This window comes from Trichechus manatus, unplaced genomic scaffold, assembly GCF_000243295.1.
Source record: "Trichechus manatus latirostris isolate Lorelei unplaced genomic scaffold, TriManLat1.0 scaffold00069, whole genome shotgun sequence".
NCBI classification, from domain to species: Eukaryota; Metazoa; Chordata; class Mammalia; order Sirenia; family Trichechidae; genus Trichechus; species Trichechus manatus.
The window spans coordinates 2,717,423-2,738,551 of NW_004444005.1; the positions used below are offsets into that span (position 1 = coordinate 2,717,423).

The following is a 21,129-nucleotide window of genomic DNA, read 5'->3' on the forward strand; positions in this document are numbered from 1 at the left end:
ATAACAACGATTGTGAAGATGGCGCAGGACCGGGCAGTGTTTTATTCTGTTGTACACAGGGTCACTGTGAGTCAGAACTGACTTGACAGCGCCTAACAACAACGACAACAACAACATAGCGATCAAAGTTTATTAGTGGTTAGCAGGGGTAGGCATACCAAACAACCAAACCCACTGCCACTCATAGTGACCCTGTAGGACAAAGTAGACTGCCCCACAGGGTCTCCAAGGCTGTAAATCTTCACAGAAGCAGATTGCCACATCTTTCTTCAGTGGCACAGCTGGTAGGTTGGAACCACCGACCTTTTGGTTAGCAGCCAAGCCCTTTAACCGCTGCGTTACCAGGGCTTCTCCTGGGGCAGGAGGGAAAGGGAAAAGAGGAATCATTGTTTAGGAAGCATTGAGTATCTGTTAATGATAATGGAAATTTTGGTAACAGATGTGAATGATGGTCATTGAGTTATACATGTAAAAAATATTGAGTTGGCAAATGTGTTATATATATATTTTTCCACAATTAAAAAAAAGTATTTTTAGAAATTTTGGATGGTTTGAATGAGACTGATGCTCTGGTCAGGGTGGGGAGGAGGGACATGAAGATGCATTAAAATAGAATCAGTCACAGTCTTAGGGACTGAGTGACCCCTTGCACAGTGGACATCTTCTGGAGTGAAACTCTTCCTTTCTACATGGAGGGCAGTTTATAGGGTGGACTTTCTTGATCTCCAAGGAGATTTTAGCCCCTAAAAAAGCTTTGGGGCCAAAAGGGATCATGCTGTCATAAATAATTAAGACCAACACTGATCTTTAAATACTCCAGCACAAAACACACACACACACACACACACACACACAAATATAAAATAAATTAATTGGGGGATAATAGATGATATAAGAATGGTGGAAATGTCATTAATGTGTGTTGAAACTGGTAGATGGATATATGGGTGATCATTGTACTATTCATTCTACTTTGGTGTGTGTTTGAAAATTACCATCAAAACAAAAAACCCTATCTTAGGTGAAAGGAAGGACAGCACACATTACAGGGGAAGTCAGCACAACTGGACTAAACCAAAGCTAAGAAGTTTCCTGAATACAATAAAACAGTTCGAGGGACAGAGTAGCAGGGGTGGGGGTCTGGGGACCGTGCTTTCAGGGGACATCTAGGTCAACTGGCATAACAAAGTTTATTAAGAAAATGTCCTGCATCCTACTTTGGTGAGTGGCACCTGGGGTCTTCAAAGCTTGCAAGCGGCCATCTAAGATGCATCAATTGGTCCCAACCACCTGGAGGAAAGGAGAATGAAGAACACCAAAGACACAAGGAAAGTGTTAGCCCAAGAGACAGAAAAGGCCACATAAACCAGAGACTTCATCAGCCTGAGACCAGAAGAACTAGATGGTGCCCGGCTACCACCAATGACCGCCCTGATAGGGAACACAACAGAGAGTCCCTGATGGAGCAGGAGAAAGGTGGGGTGCAGAACTCAAATTCTGGTAAAAAGACCAGACTTAATGGTCTGACTGAGACTGGAGGAACCACGGAAATCATGGCCCCATGACTATCAGCCCAGATCTAAAACAATTTCTGATACCAACTCTTCAGACAAAGATTGGACTGGACTATGGGACATAAAATGATACTCGTGAAGAGTGTGTCTCTTAGCTCAAGTAGATACATGAGACGAAACGGGCAGCTTCTGTCCTGAGGTGAGATGAGAAGGCAGAGAGGATTAGGAGCTGGTTGAATGGACATGGGAAATCAGGGGTGGAATGAAGAGTGCGCTGTCACAGTATAGGGAGAGCAATTAGGGTCACATAACAATGCATGTGTAAATTTTTGTATAACAGACTAACTTGAAATGTAAACTTTCACTTAAACTATGACAATAAACAAAAACCAAAATAAACAAACAAACAAAAAACCCTCACATATTGGAGCTATTAAATGGTGCTCTCTGGGAGAATTACACACCAAAATTATAAGTAACAATTTTTTTTATTGTGGTGAAAATATACATAACAAAACATACACCAGCTCAACAATTTCTACATGTACAATTCAGTGACACTGATTACATTTTTCAGGCTGTGTAACTATTCTCGCTGCTATCCTTTTCCAGATCATCCCACCACCATTAACAAACTCAATGCCCCCTAAGCAAAAACTCCCTCTTCCCCACCCCCATCCCTGGTAACCACTAATAATCTTTGGTTTCCATACATTTGCTTATTGCATATAAGTGAGACCATACAGTATTTGTCTTTTTTGACTGACTTATTTCACTTAGCATAATGTTTTCAAGGTTCATCTATGTTGTGGCGTGCATGCGGATTTCATTTCTCTTTATGGCTGAGTAATAGTCCATTGTGTATATATGTCACATTTGGTTTATCCATTCATCTGTTGATGGACATTTCAGTTGTTTCCACCTTTTGGCTCTTGTGAATAGTGCTGCAGTGAATATTGGTGTACAGACTTCTGTTTGTATTCCAGCCTTCACTTCTTCTAGGTTTATACCTAGGATTGGGATTGCTGAGTCATATGGTAGTTCTATGTTCAACTTTTTGATGAACCGCCAAACTGTTTTCCACAGTGGCTGTATCATTTTACATTCCATCAGCAATGGATGAGCGTTCCAGTGTCTCCACAGCCCCGCCAACACCTATTGTTTTCCCTTTTTTTCTTGATCATTGCCATTCTAATAGGGGTTAGGTTGTCATTCTAAGTAACCAGTTTTTGATTACTAATAAACAATCATGGACTGCGGATGATTTAATCCATCAAATTTTCCAATTTCAGACGCCAGATGGCGCAGTGGGAGATGCTGCAGAATCTCGATAGCCCGTTTCAGGAGCAGCTACACCAGCTCTACTCAAATAGTCCTCTGCCGGTGGACATTCGACAGTACTTGGCTGCGTGGATTGAAGATCAGAACTGGTGAGGCCTTCAGGAAATTGGGGAGTGGGGTGGGAAAGGTGATTTCTTTCTTCTGAGTCCCCAGGATCCTGGAGACACCAAGGGCAGGAGGGGGTTGGGGGGCCTCAGGACAGCAGAAAGTTTGCAGGGACACTAATCTTTGTCCTTCTTGGTCCCCAGGCGGGAGGCTGCACTGGGCAATGATGATTCCAAGGCTAACATGCTCTTCTTCCACTTCTTGGACCAACTGAGCTATAAATGTGGCCCCTGCAGTGAGGACCCTGAGTGCTTGTTGCTACAGCACAACTTGCGAAAATTCGCTCGGGACATCCAGGTACTTGGAAGAGCTGAGAATAACAGGGCAGCAGTGGGATCTCAGTATAGAGGAGTAAGAGTTGGGATATGGAACAGAACGTGGAGATGCAAAGGGAGGGGGACAGGTCTGCGGGAAGGGGGCAGAGTCTGGACTTGGGGGATCACTGGCAGAGAGAAGGGAGGAGTCTAAGTGACCCGTTGGGAGGGGGCCAGGGTTGGGGGGGGGGCCAGTGGTGAAAGAGGAAAGGTCTGGGGACTCTGAGGGAGGGTCCTGGGGATACTGGTGGGAAGTACTGTGGATATTGGTGGGGAGAGTCTAGGGTTGTCGGTCATTAAATGTAGCTGAATTGGATCAGTCCTTTCCCTTATCCTACTTTAGGCATTTTCCAAGGGTCCTGCCCAGTTGGCTGAGATGATCTTTAATCTCCTTCTGGAAGAAGAAAGAATTCTGATCCAGGCTCAGAGGGCTCAGTCGGTGAGAAAAGTTTGGTGGTAATGTTGGGAGCTCCTGGAGTAGAAGGGTTCCATGGAAAGGTCTGAGGGAATTTGTCTCAGAACAGGGTCCTCCCACATCCTGTAGTGTAATTTCAGAGATGAAAGATCAGAGCTGAAATATTGTAAAAAAAATTTGCTGAGGAGTCAGTTTCGACTCAGGGTGACCCCATATATGCAGAGTAGAACTGCATTCCACAGAATTTTCAAGGCTGTGACATTTTGGAAGCAGATCACCAGGCCTGTCTTCTGAGGCACCTCTGCGTGGGTTCGGACCGCCAACCTTTTGGTTGGTAATAGAGCACTTAACCTTTTGTGCCACCCAGGCACTCCAAAATGTGCTCAGAGCCCCTTATTTCAGGACCAAAAAGAGCCAGCCCTCGATGCACCTGTGGAGAGCCAGCAGCATGAGATTGAATCTCGGATCCTGGAATTAAGAGCTATGATGGAGGTTGGTAGATAGGGCAAGAGTTGGGGTGGGCAGGGCTCAGCCCCATTTCCTCCCACAGAAGCAGCCTTACCTGGGTCCCTTCCCCTCTACAGAAGCTGGTGAAGTCCATCAGCCAACTGAAAGACCAGCAGGATGTCTTCTGCTTCCGATACAAGACTCAGACCCCAGGTAGGAAGCACACTGAGGGGTGGGAGAAAGAAGAGTGCCTGCTGGGAGGCCAAGGGTGGAAGAGAACAGAAGGGAAGAGCTCCTGTGAGCTTACTGGCTACAGTCCAGCTGCCATGCTAAACTGGAAGTGCCAGGGTATGTGGTGGGGGCTAGGGACCGTTAGTGAGAGTTGAAGGAGATGTGTGGAGACTGCCTTAGCAGACTGAGTGGGCTTCTGGTGCAAGCCTAGAGATGCCTGTGCTTTGCTTGGTTTCTCCTTCTCCCTCCAAAATTCCCCACTTCTGACTCTGGCCGAGCTGGATGAGACCCCAGTCAGGAAGGAAAGAGACTCAAGCCCTGGGTTTGAGCACTGGTCTGACTCCTGCTTCTTGCCATTTAGTGAGGACACCCTCTCTGGACCACCATCAGGCCAGACAGCAGCAGCTTCTGCAGGAAACTATCAATGAACTGGACAAAAGGAGGAAGGTAGGAGGCCAGGGACAGAGGGCATGGGCAGCCGGGTACTAGGAAAACGAGGGATCTGGGAGCCCTGCCCTCTTAGCCTTGGCTGCTCTATCTCCTCATCCCCAGTTGGGTAGTAGAGGGAGATGGTGAGAAGTGCTCACCGCTCACATTATCTCTTTCCTAGGAGGTGCTTGATGCCGTCAAAGCCCTGCTGGGCCGGTTAACTACCCTAATCGAGCTACTGCTGCCACAGTTGGAGGAGTGGAAAGTCCAGCAGCAAAAAGCCTGCATTGGAGCCCCCCTGGACCGTGGGTTGGAACAGCTGGAGAAGTGGTAAGAGGCACCTCCCATGCCCATGCTCACCCCAGCCCTGGCCCTCCCCTAGGCTTTGTAAGTTGTAATGTTCTGTGTACATCAAGAGCTATTGCTCTCCTCAGCCTCTGTTTCCAAGCACAACCTTAGCTCCCCCGTCTTACTGCAGCTATACTCTGTAGCATATTCTCACCCCTCAGGGAACCCAGAGCCACTTTGTGAAAGTGATGGGTTAGCTCTCAATCTGATTTCTCCTTCCTTTTAAATCACCTGAGAAATATTTTCTACTTTTTTTACTGCAATGAATATAATGCAAAAAAAAAAAAAAAAATTACGTAGTATCTTACTACTCAGATATAGCTACTGTAATATTATTAACAAAAATTGAATCATGCTGTTTATACTGCTTAGAAGTCTATGGACTTTTTTTTTTAACTTAGAAATATAATGTTTTGCCATGTACTTTTAATGGCTATATAATAGTCCCCTATATGGAAGTATGGAAGAAAGGCCTGGCAATCTGCTTCCATAAAAAACCCCTGCTTCCTAGCAAACCTTATGGGGTAGTTCTACTCTGTAACACAAGGGGTCACCATGAATTGGAATTGACTCAATGGCAACAGGTTTTATTTTTTTGGTTTTATAGACCGTATTCAGTGCTCGGAGCTCTGATGGCGAAGTGGCTAAGAGCTTAGGCTGCTAACCAAAAGGCTGGCAGTTCGCATCCACCAGCCGCTCTCTGGAAACCCTATGGGGTAGTTCTACCCTGTTCTGTAGGGTCGCTATGAGTATGAATCAACTCAATGGCACACAACAACTGTAATTCAGTGCTTAGGAGCCCTAGCTGCGCAGTATTTAAGCGAGTGCTCAGCGCTAATCGAAACAACCCAGCAGCCACGTCGTTGGAGAAAGATGTGGCAGTCTGCTTCCGTAAAGATTTACAGCCTTTAAAACCCTATGGGGCAGTTCTCCTCTGTCCTATAGGGTCGCTATGAGTCAGATTTGATTTGATGGCAGTGGGTTATATGAAGTAACATAATTTAATTAATGAATTTGTATTTTTGGACATTTAGGCTGTCTTCAATTTCTTGCTATTTTTTTCCTATAAATGATTTTATGTTAATTTTATTGTGATTTGGAAAAAGTATATCCTTCAGCATGCTTGAAAAGTATCTACTCTTTAAAATATTTTGTTGTGAGAAAATTCACTGTAATTTAAACTTTTAAAAAAAAATTACAACTCTTCAGGTAAATTTAAAAAACAGGTTTATAGGACTTAGGATCAACATTTAAATTGCAGTTGTAAACATATCTATCGTCTGCTACAAGGGCCGGCAAACTCCAACCTATGAGTGATTTCTTGCTATTTTCAGCAGTGCTGCAGTAAATATCCTCATAGCTACATCTTTATTTACATCCTTAATTATTTCCTTAATATAAATCCCCAGAAGTAGTATTCCTGAGTTAAAGCATGTACACTTTTTCTTGTTGGTGGTGACATGGTTACTGCATTGATCTTTTGTTTCATTTTTTTTTTTTTAATGGAAAGAGCTTTATTGCTTTTTCTGATAATAAATATGATGTATATTCATCGGAAGGAAGTTCAGACAACTTAAAAGAAGAAAACAAAAACCACCTATAATCCCTACAGCGGGAGTGCTCCTTAGGTGTGAGGATGGCAAGACTTTGTCTCAGGTACTCTGGACATGTTATCAGGAGGGACCAGTCCCTGGAGAAGGACAGCATGCTTGGCAAAGTAGGTCAGTGAAAAAGAGGAAGACCCTCAACGAGATGGATTGACACAGTGGCTGCCACAATGGGCTCAAACATTATAATGATCGTAAGGATGGTGCAGGACTGGGCAGTGTTTGTTTCTGTTATACGTACCGTCGCTATGGGTCGGAACCAACTCGACAGCCCCTAACAACAACAACAGACATAAAAATTAGCTATTATGTTAATCTTTTATCAGTTTTATATATTAAAATGGCTTTGATGTTTTTTTCTTAGATTATGAATCATGTTGAACAATCTTTCATATGCTTCCTGGATTCTTTTTTTTCGCCCCAGTGGGTTTCCAACTCTCCACATGGTTAAAGGAGAGCCCTTGGGGCCTACACTGGGGCTCCAGGAAACTCATCAATTCTCTCTCCTTTGGGCTCTATCACCCAGGTTCACAAATGGAGCAAAGCTGTTGTTTCATTTGCGGCAGCAGCTGAAGGAGTTGAAGGGACTGAGTCGCATGGTTAGCTATCTTGACGACCCTCTGACCAAAGGGGTAGACTTGCGGGAAGCCCAGGTCACAGAGTTGCTACAGCGTCTGCTCCAAAGGTCTGGAGCCAGGAAGGGACCTCTGGGGAGGGACAGAGGGAATGGACGAGGGGAGCCATTCTTGCGGATCCTGAGCTGTGTATTCTCTCCACACCTGTCTCTCCAGTGCCTTTGTGGTAGAAACCCAGCCCTGCATGCCCCAAACTCCCCATCGACCCCTCATCGTCAAGACTGGGAACAAGTTCAGCGTCCGAACAAGGTTGGCATTCCAGAACTCCTTCACTGCTTCCCTCTTCCAACCCTGGGCACTGTGTGTTTTCTGCCTTCGCAGAATTTCCTACTCTTGGCCTTTTTTTCTCCCTTTTCTCCTCCATCCACCTGCCTCTTCAAATTCCTTCTCTTAGCTTTTTCAAACACCTGAACTGTCTAGATTGAGGTTGATCACTCTCTCCCCCATCCGCCTCCCTCCCCCGCAGGTTGCTGGTGAGACTCCAGGAAGGTAATGAGTCACTAACAGTGGAAGTCTCCATTGACAGGTAAGTCAGGGCAGGTGAAAGGTGGGACCAAGGGACGGTCTGGACATGGGCTGGTGGGATGGAGGAAGTACCCACTCTTCACAGCAGGGCCCTGGGGCCCTCTTCTTCCCCTTTTCGTTCCTACTTATAGAAATAACTCATCCCTTTTGTTGGACACTTGCTATGTGACATGCAACATGTCAAGTCCTCATTCACTTGTCACGCTACCCCATGCATTAGGTATTATTAGTGCCCTGTGCAAGCAAGGAAGCAAACTCAGAGAGGTGATGTCTCTTGCACAAGGCCACATAGCTAGTGAACTGCAGAGCTGGGTTTGACCCAGGTCTTTCTGATCCCAAACACCAAATTCCTAACCTCTACACGATTTCATTTCTCAATAATTTTTTTTTTTTTTTTGTATTTCTTTTCAGGAATCCCCCTCAAATACAAGGGTAGGTGCCTGACAAGGATGCTGTCGATAACTGTGTCCTGCATGACCTGCACAAGCACACGTGGCAGCCCCTGAGGGAGCACAAACATGGAGGAGGGGGGATTCAGATAGGATGTGGACAAAGGGAGAAGGGGAGGTCTGGAATGAAGTGGGACTGTTACTGTTTTCCTGCTGGGTCTTCAGTATAACTCTGTTTCTGTCCTCCATATGTCTTCTTCCTCCTGGAGCAGCTTCCGGAAGTTTAACCTTCTGACTTCAAACCAGAAAACCTTGACCCCCGAGAAGGGGCAGAGGCAGGGCTTAATTTGGGACTTCGGATTCTTGGTAAAAAGGGTTAATAGCTTAGACTTCTAGTCCAAGGGAACAGGGGCTGGGGAAAGTTCCCAGGCCTTGGGAGGTCTTGAGGGCAAAACAGGGGTTCCAGGGACCCTGAAGTCCTCATTTTGGCATTGTCTCTCCTCCCTCTCAATTCATAGACTCTGGTGGAGCAACGTTCAAGTGGTTCAGGAAAGGGCAGCAATAAGGTGAGGTCTGGACAGAGGATTGGGGGGCAGAAGGGATTTGCCATAGGGCCCTTTGATCACTGTGTCCTCGGCTATCCCAGGGGCCACTCAGTGTGACAGAAGAACTGCATATCATCAGCTTCACAGTCAAATACACCTACCAGGGTCTGAAGCAGGAGCTGAAAGTGAGTGAGAATGGAGGGCAGGGAGAGATGAAGCCGATTTGGGAGAAGGCACAAGAAGGGGATAAATAGAAACCTCGGTCTGGGTGGGACATCACCGCTTGCCCCCAACCAAAATGTCTGCAGCTAGAAACATCGGATCTTTCCCCGTGACTCCTGTCTCCTCCCCAGACGGACACCCTCCCTGTGGTGGTTATTTCTAACATGAACCAACTCTCGATTGCCTGGGCCTCGGTTCTCTGGTTCAATCTGCTCAGCAAAAACCCCCAGGTAGGAGGTAGGGAAGAGACTGCCACCAGAGGAGAGTGAGGAGGAAGGGTGTGGAAGCTTGGTGTGAAGGGGCTGCTTCTGAGCCATCCTCCCCGCCTTATACCCCTGCAGAACCAGCAGTTCTTCTCCAGCCCCCCCGCAGCCCCCTGGAGCTTGCTGGGCCCTGCTCTCAGTTGGCAGTTCTCTTCCTACATTGGCCGAGGCCTCAAACCAGAGCAGCTGAGCATGCTGAGGGACAAGTTGTTTGGTACAGATTTCTTTTTTGCTCAGCCTCTCCCCAGCCCTTGTCTCCTCGGCCCTCTGACTCCTATCTATCCCAGGATCCCTCGCCTTGCCTCCTCCTATCACCTGAACCATCTGTGGTGATCTGTCCCACAGGGCAGAACTCTAAGACGGAGTGTGCATTGTCCTGGTCTGACTTCACTAAGGTAACTCCCTGCAGCTAGGTTTAGCCTTCAACCACAATACTGACCCTTTCCCCCTCACTCCTTCCCCACACCAGGGGCAATTCCACATCTCTTCCTGTCTTGCCCTTCCTCCTTCAGCGAGAAAGCCCCCCTGGCAAGCTACCGTTTTGGACATGGCTGGACAAAATTCTGGACCTGGTACATGACCATCTGAAGGATCTCTGGAATGATGAGTAAGGCCTTGGTCAGCCCTCCCCGGCATGCCTAGCTGCCTCCCTGGGCTGGGGATGGACTCCATGTGCCCTCATGTGGCGAACAAGGAGAGACAAAACTGGTACAAGATCACACCCCCTCACATTTGTAATAATCATAGTCAGTAGGTGTAACCAGCATTTGTCAACCACCTGCTGTGTTCCAGAGCCTGCTGGGTGCTCTCCATGAGTTCTCTCATTTAATCTTTACAACCACCCTCATTTCCAAGTGAGGAAACCAAGGCTGAGAGAAGTTAAAGAACTTACCTAAGGGGCAAAGTTGGGACTCAAACCCAGGCCTGTCTGACTCCCAGCCTGTGTTCTTTCCGCCACACCGCCTGCAGATCTGTACAGAATTAGAATATACATAGAATTGTATTAGGTGCTTTTCATCTACATGATCTCACCGAATCCTCACACGTCTTTGAAACCTGGGAGATGAGTATTGTCTGAAAAGTAACGTGGCTTGGCCAAGATGGAACAGTTTACAAGTGACAAAACCAGGGCCAAAACCTGGCACTCTCTCCATCTGCAAGGGGAACAGGGGGACAGGGAAGCAGGAAGGCCTCACAGCTGCTTTCTGTTCTCTAGCCGCATCATGGGCTTTGTGAGCCGGAGCCAGGAGCGCCGGCTGCTGAAGAAGACCATCTCTGGCACTTTCCTATTGCGCTTCAGTGAAACGTCGGAAGGGGGCATTACCTGCTCCTGGGTGGAGCACCGGGACGATGGTCAGACTCACAGCTGCCCTGCCCTGCTGTTCCCACAGCCTCTTCCTTCTGCCTGGCTCACCTCTTGTCCCTCTGCCTCCTCTTGGCTTCCCTGACCCTGTCCTGAATCCCTCAGCAGCTCTGGGGTTGGGCAGCCAGGATGGGGAGCCCCCAGGCCCAGCCTCGCCCCTCCAGCCTCCCTGTCCATGCCTACATTTTGCAGATAAGGTGCTGATCTACTCTGTGCAGCCTTACACCAAGGAGGTGCTGCAGTCAGTCCCGCTAACCGAAATCATCCACCACTACCAGCTGCTCACTGAGGAGAACGTACCTGAGAACCCACTGCGCTTCCTCTACCCCCGAATCCCCCGGGATGAGGCTTTTGGGCGCTACTACCAGGAGAAAGGTGGGAATCATTGACAGACTTCACTGCTAGATTTCAGGAATCCTGAGGTGTCCACAGATCCAACTCCTTCTTGCAAAGACGGGGAAACCAATGTGCAGAAGAGTTAAGGGATTTGTCCATGGGGCACTGCTAGTTAAAAGGGAGATAAGACTTCCGAGACCGTGTGCATTAATCTCCTGGGCCCGGGGCTCTGTGTTTAACCCACTGATCGCCTTGGCCCTCTGTGTGTGTCCTCCACAGTCAATCTTCAGGAACGGAGGAAATACCTGAAACATAGGCTCATCATGGTTTCTAACAGGTGAGATACGAACGCCTTGACCATCTTTCCTAACCCTTTTTTGGCTTATATAGTGACTCTAACCCGCCCAATTCCAGTGTCTTCAGTCCTCTGTTCTACTCACCTACCCTCTCCAGCCGCCTAGTTTTTTTCCCTAGTCTTCTAGTCTCTCTCCTTTCCCATATTTTCCGCTGCCATCCTTAGGTTGTCTCCACCGATGTTAATGGGCACCTGTTGGATGCCAAGCATGGTACTAGGTTTTTAAAAAATATTTTTTTCATTTAATTCTATGACAGCTCATCAGAATAGGTAATGATGATAATAATAAGAAGAAGAAGGACAACCACACTTATTGCAAGTTTATTATGTGCCAGGCACACTGGACTAAATGCTCCATGTTCATTTGTTCGATATTGAATCTTTACAACAGTCCTGTGAAGTAGACACTGTTATTGTTGTTTTCAGCTGAGGAAGCTGAGGTTGAAAGTGGTGAAGTGGGGCGCCGAAGGTACCTGGCTAATAAACGATCCAGGTCCATCAGACTCCAAAGCCCTGCTTTTCACCATCCTATACTGCCTCTCAAGTACTATTAACTATTTTTGTTCTCATTTTACAGATGATAAGGCTCAGAGAAGTTAGGTAACCTGCCTGTGGTCACCCAGCTAGTAAATGATAGAATTCAAACTCTGGCAAATCTGATTCCAAAGCTCATGCTCTTAAGCCCTCTGCTCTGCGGACTTCACTAGACTAGAGACAGCCTCTGCTTGCTCTACCATTCCCCACTTCACCTGAACCACTAAGCCCTGTCCTTTTATCTGTCTTGGGGTATCCAGACAGGTGGATGAGCTGCAACAACCACTGGAGCCTAAGCTGGAGCCAGGACAGGAATCATTAGACCTGGGGCTGGCACTAGAGCCAGATCTTGGGCTGAGCCTGGAGTTGGGGTCACTGATGGACGCAGGACTGGATCTGGGGCCAGCACTGGAGCCTGTGCTGGAGCCCACACTAGCCATGGGACCACAAACAGTGCCAGAGCCAAATCTGGAACCCGAGCTGGAGTCCATTCTAGAGTCCATATCACAGCCGGTGCCAGAGCCAGATTTGCCCCAGGATCTAAAACACTTGAACATTAAGGAAATGGAAAGTAAGTGATAAGATGGGGCTAGGGAAGAAGGGGCCCATCCCTTTCCCAGCTCCCTTCCCTTCTCCTATTTAAGAAAAGGCTGTGCTCCAAGCTTCCCATTGGAGAGAGGCCCATTTTTCTGGTGATTCCTTTTACAAGGAAATGCACAGACTTCCCTCCCTCCATGCCTCATTGTCCCTCCACCCCTTGTATGCTTCCCTGGGCCCTGTCCAGGGCTCTCAGGCCATCTGCCCTCACTTTCCCTGCTGGGTTGGTAACTCCTTGCCTGAGATCAGGACCTGATTTTCCTCTCTGGACCACCTAGTCTTCAGAAACTCTTCTATGAAGATTGAAGAAATCATGATAAATGGTGACCCACCGTTGCCTGGCCCGAGCACCATGGATGAAGTTTACAGCTTCTGTCCCAGCCATTTCCACACGGATGGACGCTGGAGTCCTTGTGACTTCTAGGAACTACATTTCCTCTGTTCTTTTCCCTATTTCTTGCCCCTCATGCCACCCACATTTCCATGTTCCTCTCCAGTGATGGGAAATCTGGCATGTGCCCCTTCTAAACTAGGAAAACCCTGGGATTTTGGGTGAGAGATGAAAGCGTGACATGGATGGAAGGGCACCAACCAGTCAGAATCCTGGCCGTAGCTCTCAACAAGATCCTGGAGGCTGCCTCCTGTGCTGGGGAGGTGTCGGGGGGAGGCCCGGGGCGAGCCAGGATAGTTGGGGAGTACTTGGAGGGCTCAGGGAAGTGGCTGTTTTCCAGTACAGAAGGATTTCAACTTTTTAATAGCTGGTAAAGTAAAATTAGGAGCCCTGTTGGCATAGTGGGTAAGTGCTCGGCTGCTAATCAAAGGGTCAGTGGTTCCAATCCACCAACTGCTCCTTGGGAGACAGATATGACAGCCTGCTCCCGTAAAGACTGCAGCCTTGGAAACACTATGGGACAATTGTACTGTGTCCTGTAGGGTCACTATGAGTTGGAATTGACTCAGCAGCACTGCATTTGGTTTGGTTTAAAGCAAAATTAGCACACACTGGCATTGCATCCCCTCAATGGGGAGGGAGACGCATGATAGGACTCCATTTCTCTCTTGTGGCTCCTTCATATCTAGGATAACCTTGTCCTTTCTTCTTCCCCTTACTCCTGACTCAAGTGCTAAATTTCTTCTTGTCCCACAGGGGCTGAGAGCTTTCTGCCTCACCCCACCATGTGATGCTCCACCCTGAAGAAGGGGATAGGAGGTAGACCCCCTTCTTGCCAGTCTCCTCCATTGCCCTCACCCCCAGCCTGAGCTAGCTGCACCCATCCCTCCCCTATAAACATGCTGCAACCAGACATGCTTGTGAAGCTTTGCACACTAACTTATACTGCCTGGTCTGAACTTCCCCTGTGCTGAAGAGACAGATCACTCCTGGAGGCCAGACATGGTAGGGTTGCTGGGAATTTAAGAATTGCTTTTTATAGGATTAGAGTTCTGTATTTTTACAGAGGAAAATAAGTTCTAGCTATTAAGATATCATCCACTTTATTTTGCACAATGTAGTCCTTACCTGAAAGGAGGGTATCTGCCCCTTGGGTGTGGACCTGGGCAGAGACCAAGTTCCTGGCACTTACAACGTTATAAAGGTTTATTATGGGACTCTAGACAACCTCACACCTCAGCCATGCCCAGGGAATCCCAGGGGACAACCGCCATTGTTCAAATGTGCTGCAGGTGTAACTTGAGATAGAGGCCCTGTGCATGTGGCTGTGTCCTCCCTGCAGTGTCAGAGGAACAGTCCTGTTCAGAAAGGGGCCTTTCCGAGCAGAAGTGACTAATAAACATTACCAACCCAGAAGCATTTCACCTTTGAACTCCTTTACTTCTCTGCTCACGAAGACTCACGTCCTTTGGGACACCAGCAGGCTGTGTAGGGACAAGGTCAGCAAATTTTATAGCCTCTCTTCCACCCATTCCAGTATGCCCCTCTGGTCATGTTTCTTCTGTCTTCCCTCCCCTGTTTAGGGCAGCCCTTCCTGTCCCTTAGACTCTTCTAGGGGAGGCTTTGAGCTATACAGCTGTTGGGGGGAGCACGGGTATTTCTATAACTAGCCCATTGTCACTCAGCTGGTTGGTGACAAAGCCGAGACACGAGCCTGGGTCTGCCTGACTCCAAAGCCCATGCCCTTAACCCTGCTGCGACTATGGAGAAAAGGAAAGGAAACAATCACTAGCCCCTTCCTCCCCTCTTCCTTTCAAAGACAGTTTAGTCAGCATCTTGGGTAGCCAAACTCCCTTCTGAAGGGGCCTGCAGATGTCGTTCTTTAATGGAGAATCCTATTGGTTTGGAGGATTTACCTTCATCTTCCTAGAATGCCCTTCTTGCTCAAAACAGAGCTCTGACTTTTGCTCCTGCAGTGATCCAGGCCACATATACTCTTGGTCCAGAATGTAAAGAAGGAGGCACTGAGTCAGGGATCAAGTGAGGGGCCACATCCACGGGCCCCACAGCCTAGTCTCAACCTCCTGCAATCCCACTCTGCTTGCTTAGCTATTCAGGGATTAATTCCAAAAAGATCCCAGGTACCATGCTATACACACAAGACTCATAAGAAAATATCACTCTCCACCATCGCCCTTCAGAGTAGGAGAAAGGGATACATACTGTAGTCCCTTGGCCCCACTTTTCCATAATGTTTCTTTCTCCCAACCAAACCTAGAAATTAGACCCAGATGTCCACATAAATAAATCTTTATTGAAAAAAGTGCATAATTCAGTATAAATATAATAAATAATCCTCCTCCCAGGGGGATAAATAAATGTTCCCTTCCCATCTAATAAATACTCAACCTTGTCATAGGTCAGCATCATAAATTAGTATTAGCTCTTCAACATATACGAGTCCCATTAGAATTAATGGGCTAATTGTTGGCTCATAGGTTGCTGGGGTGATAGATTGACCTTGCCATTGCTGAGCCATGGAGACCTGGGTACCATTCTTAAGCTGTTAGCTTTAGGGGCTCAGAGTTGCTGCTCCATGGGCAAAGACCCGGGCGGCTACAGCCACAAAGGCCTGGAGGCTACGAAGGATCTTGAGGCGCAGAAGGAGGCGCTGCCACGGCAGGCTGGGACTGGGGGTTGGAGTCAGCTTAGTCTCCCTGTGGTGACCCTCAGGCTGAAAGGACACAGGACACAGTCAAAAAGGACTCTAGATCCTTAACGCTCCCAGGCCCTGTCTCTGACAGCCACAAGCCCCTATCCTCCAGGCCCCCAGTTCATACCTGCAGGAGTTGGCTGAGGCCCAGTAAGGAGGCATGAAGCTGGCCCACAGGGCCATCAGGTAGTAGAGAAGGCTCCCCTGTGAAAATGTCTGAGCCTAGCAGCTTCTCATAAAAAATCAGGCCCTGGTGGATTCTTTGCAAGCAGAACTAGGGAGAGAAGAAAGCCGTAAAAGAAGGTGAATATCTTCTTCCTATTCAATTCACTGAAGACCCACCCAGTTCTCCTTTAGCATTCTCAGACACAACTTCTACTAGTTCACTATGGTACCCAGCCATGTCCCCAGTCACCTCCTCCTGGTGGCCGAGCCCCATCTTAGTGGTACCTGACTATTGTCTCTGAGTCCTTGGGGGTCGCAGCCATCCCGACACTGGATATAGGGGACATCGTTTGTAGTCTCATCACCTCCCTCTTCTCTTGGGACATCCTGGAATGGAGGAGGGGGTGGAAAGAGTAAAACAAAGTTGGTACTTTCAAATCCCAGCTGGACCCTCAGGTCCATGACTCTCCCAGGAACCCCCCCAGTTTTGTCCCCTCTCACTCCTTGATAGTCTTAAACCCTTCAGCTTCCACCCAAGGCCTCAGAGTCTCCCACTGCAGCCTTGGAGGACGTGGAGAGGCTCCTATTTGGTCCCCAGAGCTGCCACTCACCACGTGTCCTATCGGTGGATGTGCACTCCAGGCCAGGGTGCAGAGCTTCTGGGAGAGCTGCTGGCCCTGAGCCCAGGCAGGGCTGCTGCTCCCAGGCACAGCCCGGCCCTGAGCGGTCCAGAGCAGCAGCAACAGCAGCATCGCCGCTCTACTTCCCAGCAGCATCTCGGAACCTGCTTCTCAAATCTGGCTGGCTCCGTGCCTGACACCAGTTCTTGGGGAATCCGTCCGCTTCCTCCTGTTTGAGCCTGATTCTCTGTTCTGTGCGCCTCTGGTTTGGTCACTGTTGTTCTTTCTGAGCTGCTTCCTGTTGCTTTTCTCCTTTTGTCTCTGAGTCTCGTTTTAAGGTCCCTGCATTGTATGACCCGCCCTTTATACTAGCAGGTGACTCACAGCAGGTGGGATTTCCCTCTCTGCATCATCCCCCTTCGTGGGGAGCCCAGGTATGCAGCCTCAGTTCCAGGGGAAATGAGTGGTTTGGTTGCTGTGGCTGGAGGCCTGGGATGGGACATATGTGTAATGCTCTCCAGGAATCAGAATGGCTGTAGAAGGGGTGGGGGATGGGAGTGTTGAATATTTAAATTAATCTGGTCCCAAGTTCCTTCCTGTTTAACCTTTCCCTGATCTTACCGGGTCGCTCTGAGTTGGAATTGACTTGAGAGCCACGGGTTTTTGCCTCTCAAAGCTACACCCCACTTGATCCCTTATTTTCTCACCTCCCCGCTGAGGAAAAACAAAGAGAAGCATTCATTCATCTCCCAATGCAATGACAAGCTCAGTTCAGAATGAAGATGTTTGGTTCCCACCTGATGCCCCCTATCTCAGAATAAAAAAAAAAAACAACAAAAAACCCTAAACCCGGTGACACTGAGTCCATTCTAATTCATGACAACCCCGTGTGTTACAGAGGAGAACTGCTCCATAGGGGTTTTTTGGCCGTAATCTTTACGGAAGCAGATTTCCAGGCCTTTCTTCTATAGCACCGCTGGGTGGGTTCAAACTGCCAATCTCTAGGTTAGTAGTAGTCAGCACAAATTGTTTGCGCCACTCGGGGATCTGATGTCAGAATAAGGGGTTTATTTTTCTCTGTTGGGAACAGTGTTATTTTCACTGGGTGGCTCTGGTTTCATAGGAGAGAATGGATGCGAACGCACTTTGTGAACTGGGAAGGCATGTAAGTGCTGTATAAGGTATTACTGCTCCCCCACTTCAGGTCTCACTGTGGAGGTTAGAAGCGTTACAGAGAGAGGGTTGTTGTTAAGAAGCACCTGCTTCCTCAATTCTAGTGGCCCAAGGTTTCTGATACTTTGGGGGCTCCAGGATAAGCAGGGGCTAGAAGTCCAACTCAGACATTCCAGCACCCAGCCCCTACCCTATGGCTAGGAAGAACAGGAGTTCTGGGTAGGTGAAGGTGCACAGTGCCAGTGACCCAGCCTGGTCTTTCAGCCTGTTGCACCCGTGGGTAAAATCCGCTGACACTGATTTCATCACCCTCCCTGATGCAACATCCAGTGAAACAGCTGAGAGCGTGAGGTTGGGCATGGGAGTGGAGGGTGGTCCAAAGCTGGGACTGCCCCGACCCCTGTGGAGGGTCCCAGGACAATTTGGACGTCAGGATGAGGCCATGGGTGACCACACAGCTGGCCCCTAAAGCCTCCCCTTTTCCTCTGAGAACCTTGCCTTTGAAGGGGGTCTCCCTTCTCTTAGAACTATTCAAAACTGCCTAACGAAACCTCTGGTTCAAATATTAGGACTCTGTGGTAAACCCATCCTTTGGATGAAACATATTTCCAGCATCAGAGAGGTTATCTAAGTTTGAGTGAGAAATGGTTTACCACCCACCTCGGTAGAACAGACACAGTGGGATAAGGAAATAGGAGGGAGTAGGGTAGGGGAGCTCACCTTACTTATATATAATGTCTCTTATGCTCTTCCCACCTCTGGTTCCTATTCTGGGAGCCCGAAAGGATAGGTGATGAAAGGTGAAGAGGAGGAGGAGGAGGAGGAGGAGGAAGTAGAACCCTGGGCTAAGAGGGACAAGGGTGAGTTGGAGGCATGGGACTCTGCCGCTTTGTTTCACTTCCTGGTGCTGAGGGCGTTGGATAGGAAGCCGGGTTGGTGGGGCAACTGTGGGACTGTTGTGTTGCAGGAACTACTTCCAGGGCTGCATCTGACCTGGAGCTACAAGGAGCCTTTGACGTCAGCTGGGCCTCAACCGTTATGCAAATCACATTTGCAAGACACTCCTAAGCAAACCTTTAACAGTTAGATGTCCAGACTCCAAACCCAGGTGAAGTTTCCCCCGACAGTTAATGACAATGACTTATATATATATATATATATACACACACATAATATATATAAGAAGAACCCTCAACGAGATGGATGGACAGTGGCTGCAACGATGGGCTCAAGCATAATGATTGTGAGGATGGCACAGGACTGGGCAGTGTTTCCTTCTGTTGTACATAGAGTGGCTATAAGTTGGAACTGATTCTACAGCACCTAACAACAATATATATCCAACTCTCACTTTATGCCAAGTACTTGGTTTAAGCACTTTACATTTACAACCCATTTAATTCTCACAACCACCCTGTAAGATAGGTACTATTATCATCCACGTATTACAGGTAAAGAAACTGAGATGCAGAGATAAATAATTTGCCCAAGATCACACAGCTACTAAGTGGCCAGAATCCCAGTGCAGACAATCTGGCTTCAGAGCCTGCATTCTTAATCACCGCATTATACTGGGTACTGTGAGGAGAGGCAAGTGTTATCTGTGACATATCATTAGCCACTAGAGAAAAGCAAATCAAAACTACAATGAGATATCATCTCACCCAAACAAGGCTGGCACTAATCCAAAAACACAAAATAATAAGTGTTGGAGAAGATGTGGAGAGACCGGAACACTTACGCACTTGCTGGTGGGAATGTAAAATGGTACAACCGCTTTGGAAACTATTTGGCACTTCCTTAAAAAGCTAGAAATACCATACAATCCAGCAATCCCACTCCTAGGAATATATCCTAGAGAAATAAGAGCCACCACACAAATAGACATATACACACCCATGTTCATTGCAGCATTGTTCACAATAGCAAAAAGGTGGAAGCAACCTAGGTGCCCATCAACAGATGAAAGGATAAACAAATTATGGTACATACACACAATGGAATACTATGCAACAATAAAGAACAATGATGAATCCGCAAAACATCTCACAACATGGATTAATCTGGACGGCATTATACTGAGTGAAATTAATCAGTCACAAAAGGACAAATATTATATGTGACCACTATTATAAGAACTCAAGAAAAGGCTTACACACAGAAGAAAGCATTCTTTGATGGTTACAAGGGTGGGGAGGGAGGGAGAGGGGAATTCACTAAGTAGACAAGGATCAACTTTGGTGAAGGGAAGGACAACACACAGTATAGGGGAAGTCAGCACAACTGGACCAAAGCAAAAGCTAAGAAGTTTCCTGTACACATCCAAACACTTTGAGAGACAGAGTAGATGGGGCTGGGGCCTGGGGACCATAGTTTTGGGGGACATCTAGGTTAACTGGCATAACAAAGTTTATTAAGACAATGTTCTGCATCCCACTTTGGTGAGGGGCATCTGGGGTCTTAAAAGCTTTCAAGGGGCCATCTAAGATACATCAATTTGTTCCATTCCACTTGGAGCAAAGGAGAATGAAGAACACCAAAGACACAAGGAAAATATTAGCCCAAGAGACTAAAGGTCCATATAAACCAGAGACTCTGTCAGCTTGAGACCAGAACTCGATGGAGCTTGGCTACCACCAATGATTGCCCTGACAGGGAATACAACAGAGAGTCCCTGATGGAGCGGGAGAAAAGTGTGGAGCAGAACTCAAGGTTACATAAAAAGACCAGACTTAACTGTCTGACAGAGACTGGAGGAACCCTCCAGAACTATGGACCCTGTATGCTCTGTTAACCCAGAACTGAAACTGTTCCCGAAGCCCACTCTTCAAAGATTAGACAGCACTATAAAACAAAAAATAATACACGAGAAGTGTGCTTCTTAGTTCAATCAGATACATGAGACCAAATGGGCGGCTCCCATTGGAAGGCAGGATAAGAAGGCAGGAAAGGACTGGAACTCATTGAATGGACACAGGGAACCCAGGGTGGAAAGGGGGAGTGTGCTGTCACCTTGTGGGGATTGCAACTAATGTCACAAAACAATGTGTATATATTTTTGTATGAGAAATTAACTTGAGCTGTAAACTTTCACCTAAAGCACAATTAAAAAAAAAAAAAGTATCTGTGACTTATAAAGTAGCTCATTTGGTACAGGTATCTCAGGGTACCTCAGGTTCTGTAACTCTCACGGGTCTGTGTACTCTTTCTCAATTTGAGACCACTATATAGAAATTTCTCAGAGTGTAGGAACCATGTAGATCTCTCAACATCCACCTTGTGAGGTTTTAAATCAGGAACCTGTAAAGTCAGATCAGTTTGAGAAATCCTCTAAGTTAAGGTGTTTTTCTCAGTCTAGGACCTCTGACTGAAGTCTAGGAGCCCCCTGAGTCCTGGAAGTCTAAATTCTGGTGTCCTTTTATGAAGATCTACCAGCCTTTATTGAATGAGAGAAATGCTTTAAAACTGTATCCTCTATGAGGAAAGAATTCTCCCACCAGATTCCCTCTATGTGGTTTCCAGAAACAGTAGTTAATAACTGAGTTAAAGTGC

At 47.5% G+C, this 21,129-nt stretch overlaps 2 protein-coding genes across 3 annotated transcripts in view; one reads left to right on the plus strand and one right to left on the minus strand.

Annotated features, from left to right (window-relative positions):
* Nucleotides 1-13,107, plus strand: part of STAT2 (signal transducer and activator of transcription 2) — a 17,501-nt gene extending 4,394 nt beyond the window's left edge. Inside the window, exons 2-24 of the mRNA XM_004379919.2 lie at nucleotides 2,807-2,944; nucleotides 3,104-3,257; nucleotides 3,618-3,713; nucleotides 4,092-4,181; nucleotides 4,274-4,349; nucleotides 4,729-4,814; nucleotides 4,978-5,126; nucleotides 7,278-7,436; nucleotides 7,543-7,635; nucleotides 7,853-7,912; nucleotides 8,323-8,343; nucleotides 8,573-8,666; nucleotides 8,819-8,866; nucleotides 8,947-9,030; nucleotides 9,199-9,297; nucleotides 9,409-9,544; nucleotides 9,676-9,725; nucleotides 9,843-9,937; nucleotides 10,547-10,683; nucleotides 10,886-11,068; nucleotides 11,309-11,366; nucleotides 12,179-12,489; nucleotides 12,794-13,107. Coding sequence (XP_004379976.1) covers nucleotides 2,814-2,944; nucleotides 3,104-3,257; nucleotides 3,618-3,713; nucleotides 4,092-4,181; nucleotides 4,274-4,349; nucleotides 4,729-4,814; nucleotides 4,978-5,126; nucleotides 7,278-7,436; nucleotides 7,543-7,635; nucleotides 7,853-7,912; nucleotides 8,323-8,343; nucleotides 8,573-8,666; nucleotides 8,819-8,866; nucleotides 8,947-9,030; nucleotides 9,199-9,297; nucleotides 9,409-9,544; nucleotides 9,676-9,725; nucleotides 9,843-9,937; nucleotides 10,547-10,683; nucleotides 10,886-11,068; nucleotides 11,309-11,366; nucleotides 12,179-12,489; nucleotides 12,794-12,939 — 2,556 coding nt within the window. The 5' untranslated portion in view covers nucleotides 2,807-2,813 and the 3' untranslated portion in view covers nucleotides 12,940-13,107. The remainder of the gene's footprint in view (nucleotides 1-2,806; nucleotides 2,945-3,103; nucleotides 3,258-3,617; nucleotides 3,714-4,091; nucleotides 4,182-4,273; nucleotides 4,350-4,728; nucleotides 4,815-4,977; nucleotides 5,127-7,277; nucleotides 7,437-7,542; nucleotides 7,636-7,852; nucleotides 7,913-8,322; nucleotides 8,344-8,572; nucleotides 8,667-8,818; nucleotides 8,867-8,946; nucleotides 9,031-9,198; nucleotides 9,298-9,408; nucleotides 9,545-9,675; nucleotides 9,726-9,842; nucleotides 9,938-10,546; nucleotides 10,684-10,885; nucleotides 11,069-11,308; nucleotides 11,367-12,178; nucleotides 12,490-12,793) is intronic.
* A 92-nt stretch (nucleotides 13,108-13,199) lies between these two features.
* IL23A (interleukin 23 subunit alpha) lies at nucleotides 13,200-16,838 on the minus strand. 2 transcript variants are annotated; one of them, XM_004379920.2, is made up of 4 exons: nucleotides 16,396-16,838; nucleotides 16,070-16,171; nucleotides 15,747-15,893; nucleotides 13,200-15,640 (listed from the first exon to the last, which is right to left on the minus strand). In XM_004379920.2, exons 1-4 carry the CDS (start codon nucleotides 16,558-16,560, stop codon nucleotides 15,479-15,481), a joined length of 576 nt encoding a protein of 191 aa, XP_004379977.1. In that variant the 5' UTR covers nucleotides 16,561-16,838; the 3' UTR covers nucleotides 13,200-15,478. The 2 variants fall into 2 exon arrangements, with proteins under 2 accessions (XP_004379977.1, XP_023590326.1); XM_023734558.1 differs by lacking the exon at nucleotides 16,070-16,171.
* Nucleotides 16,839-21,129: the final 4,291 nt, after the last annotated feature.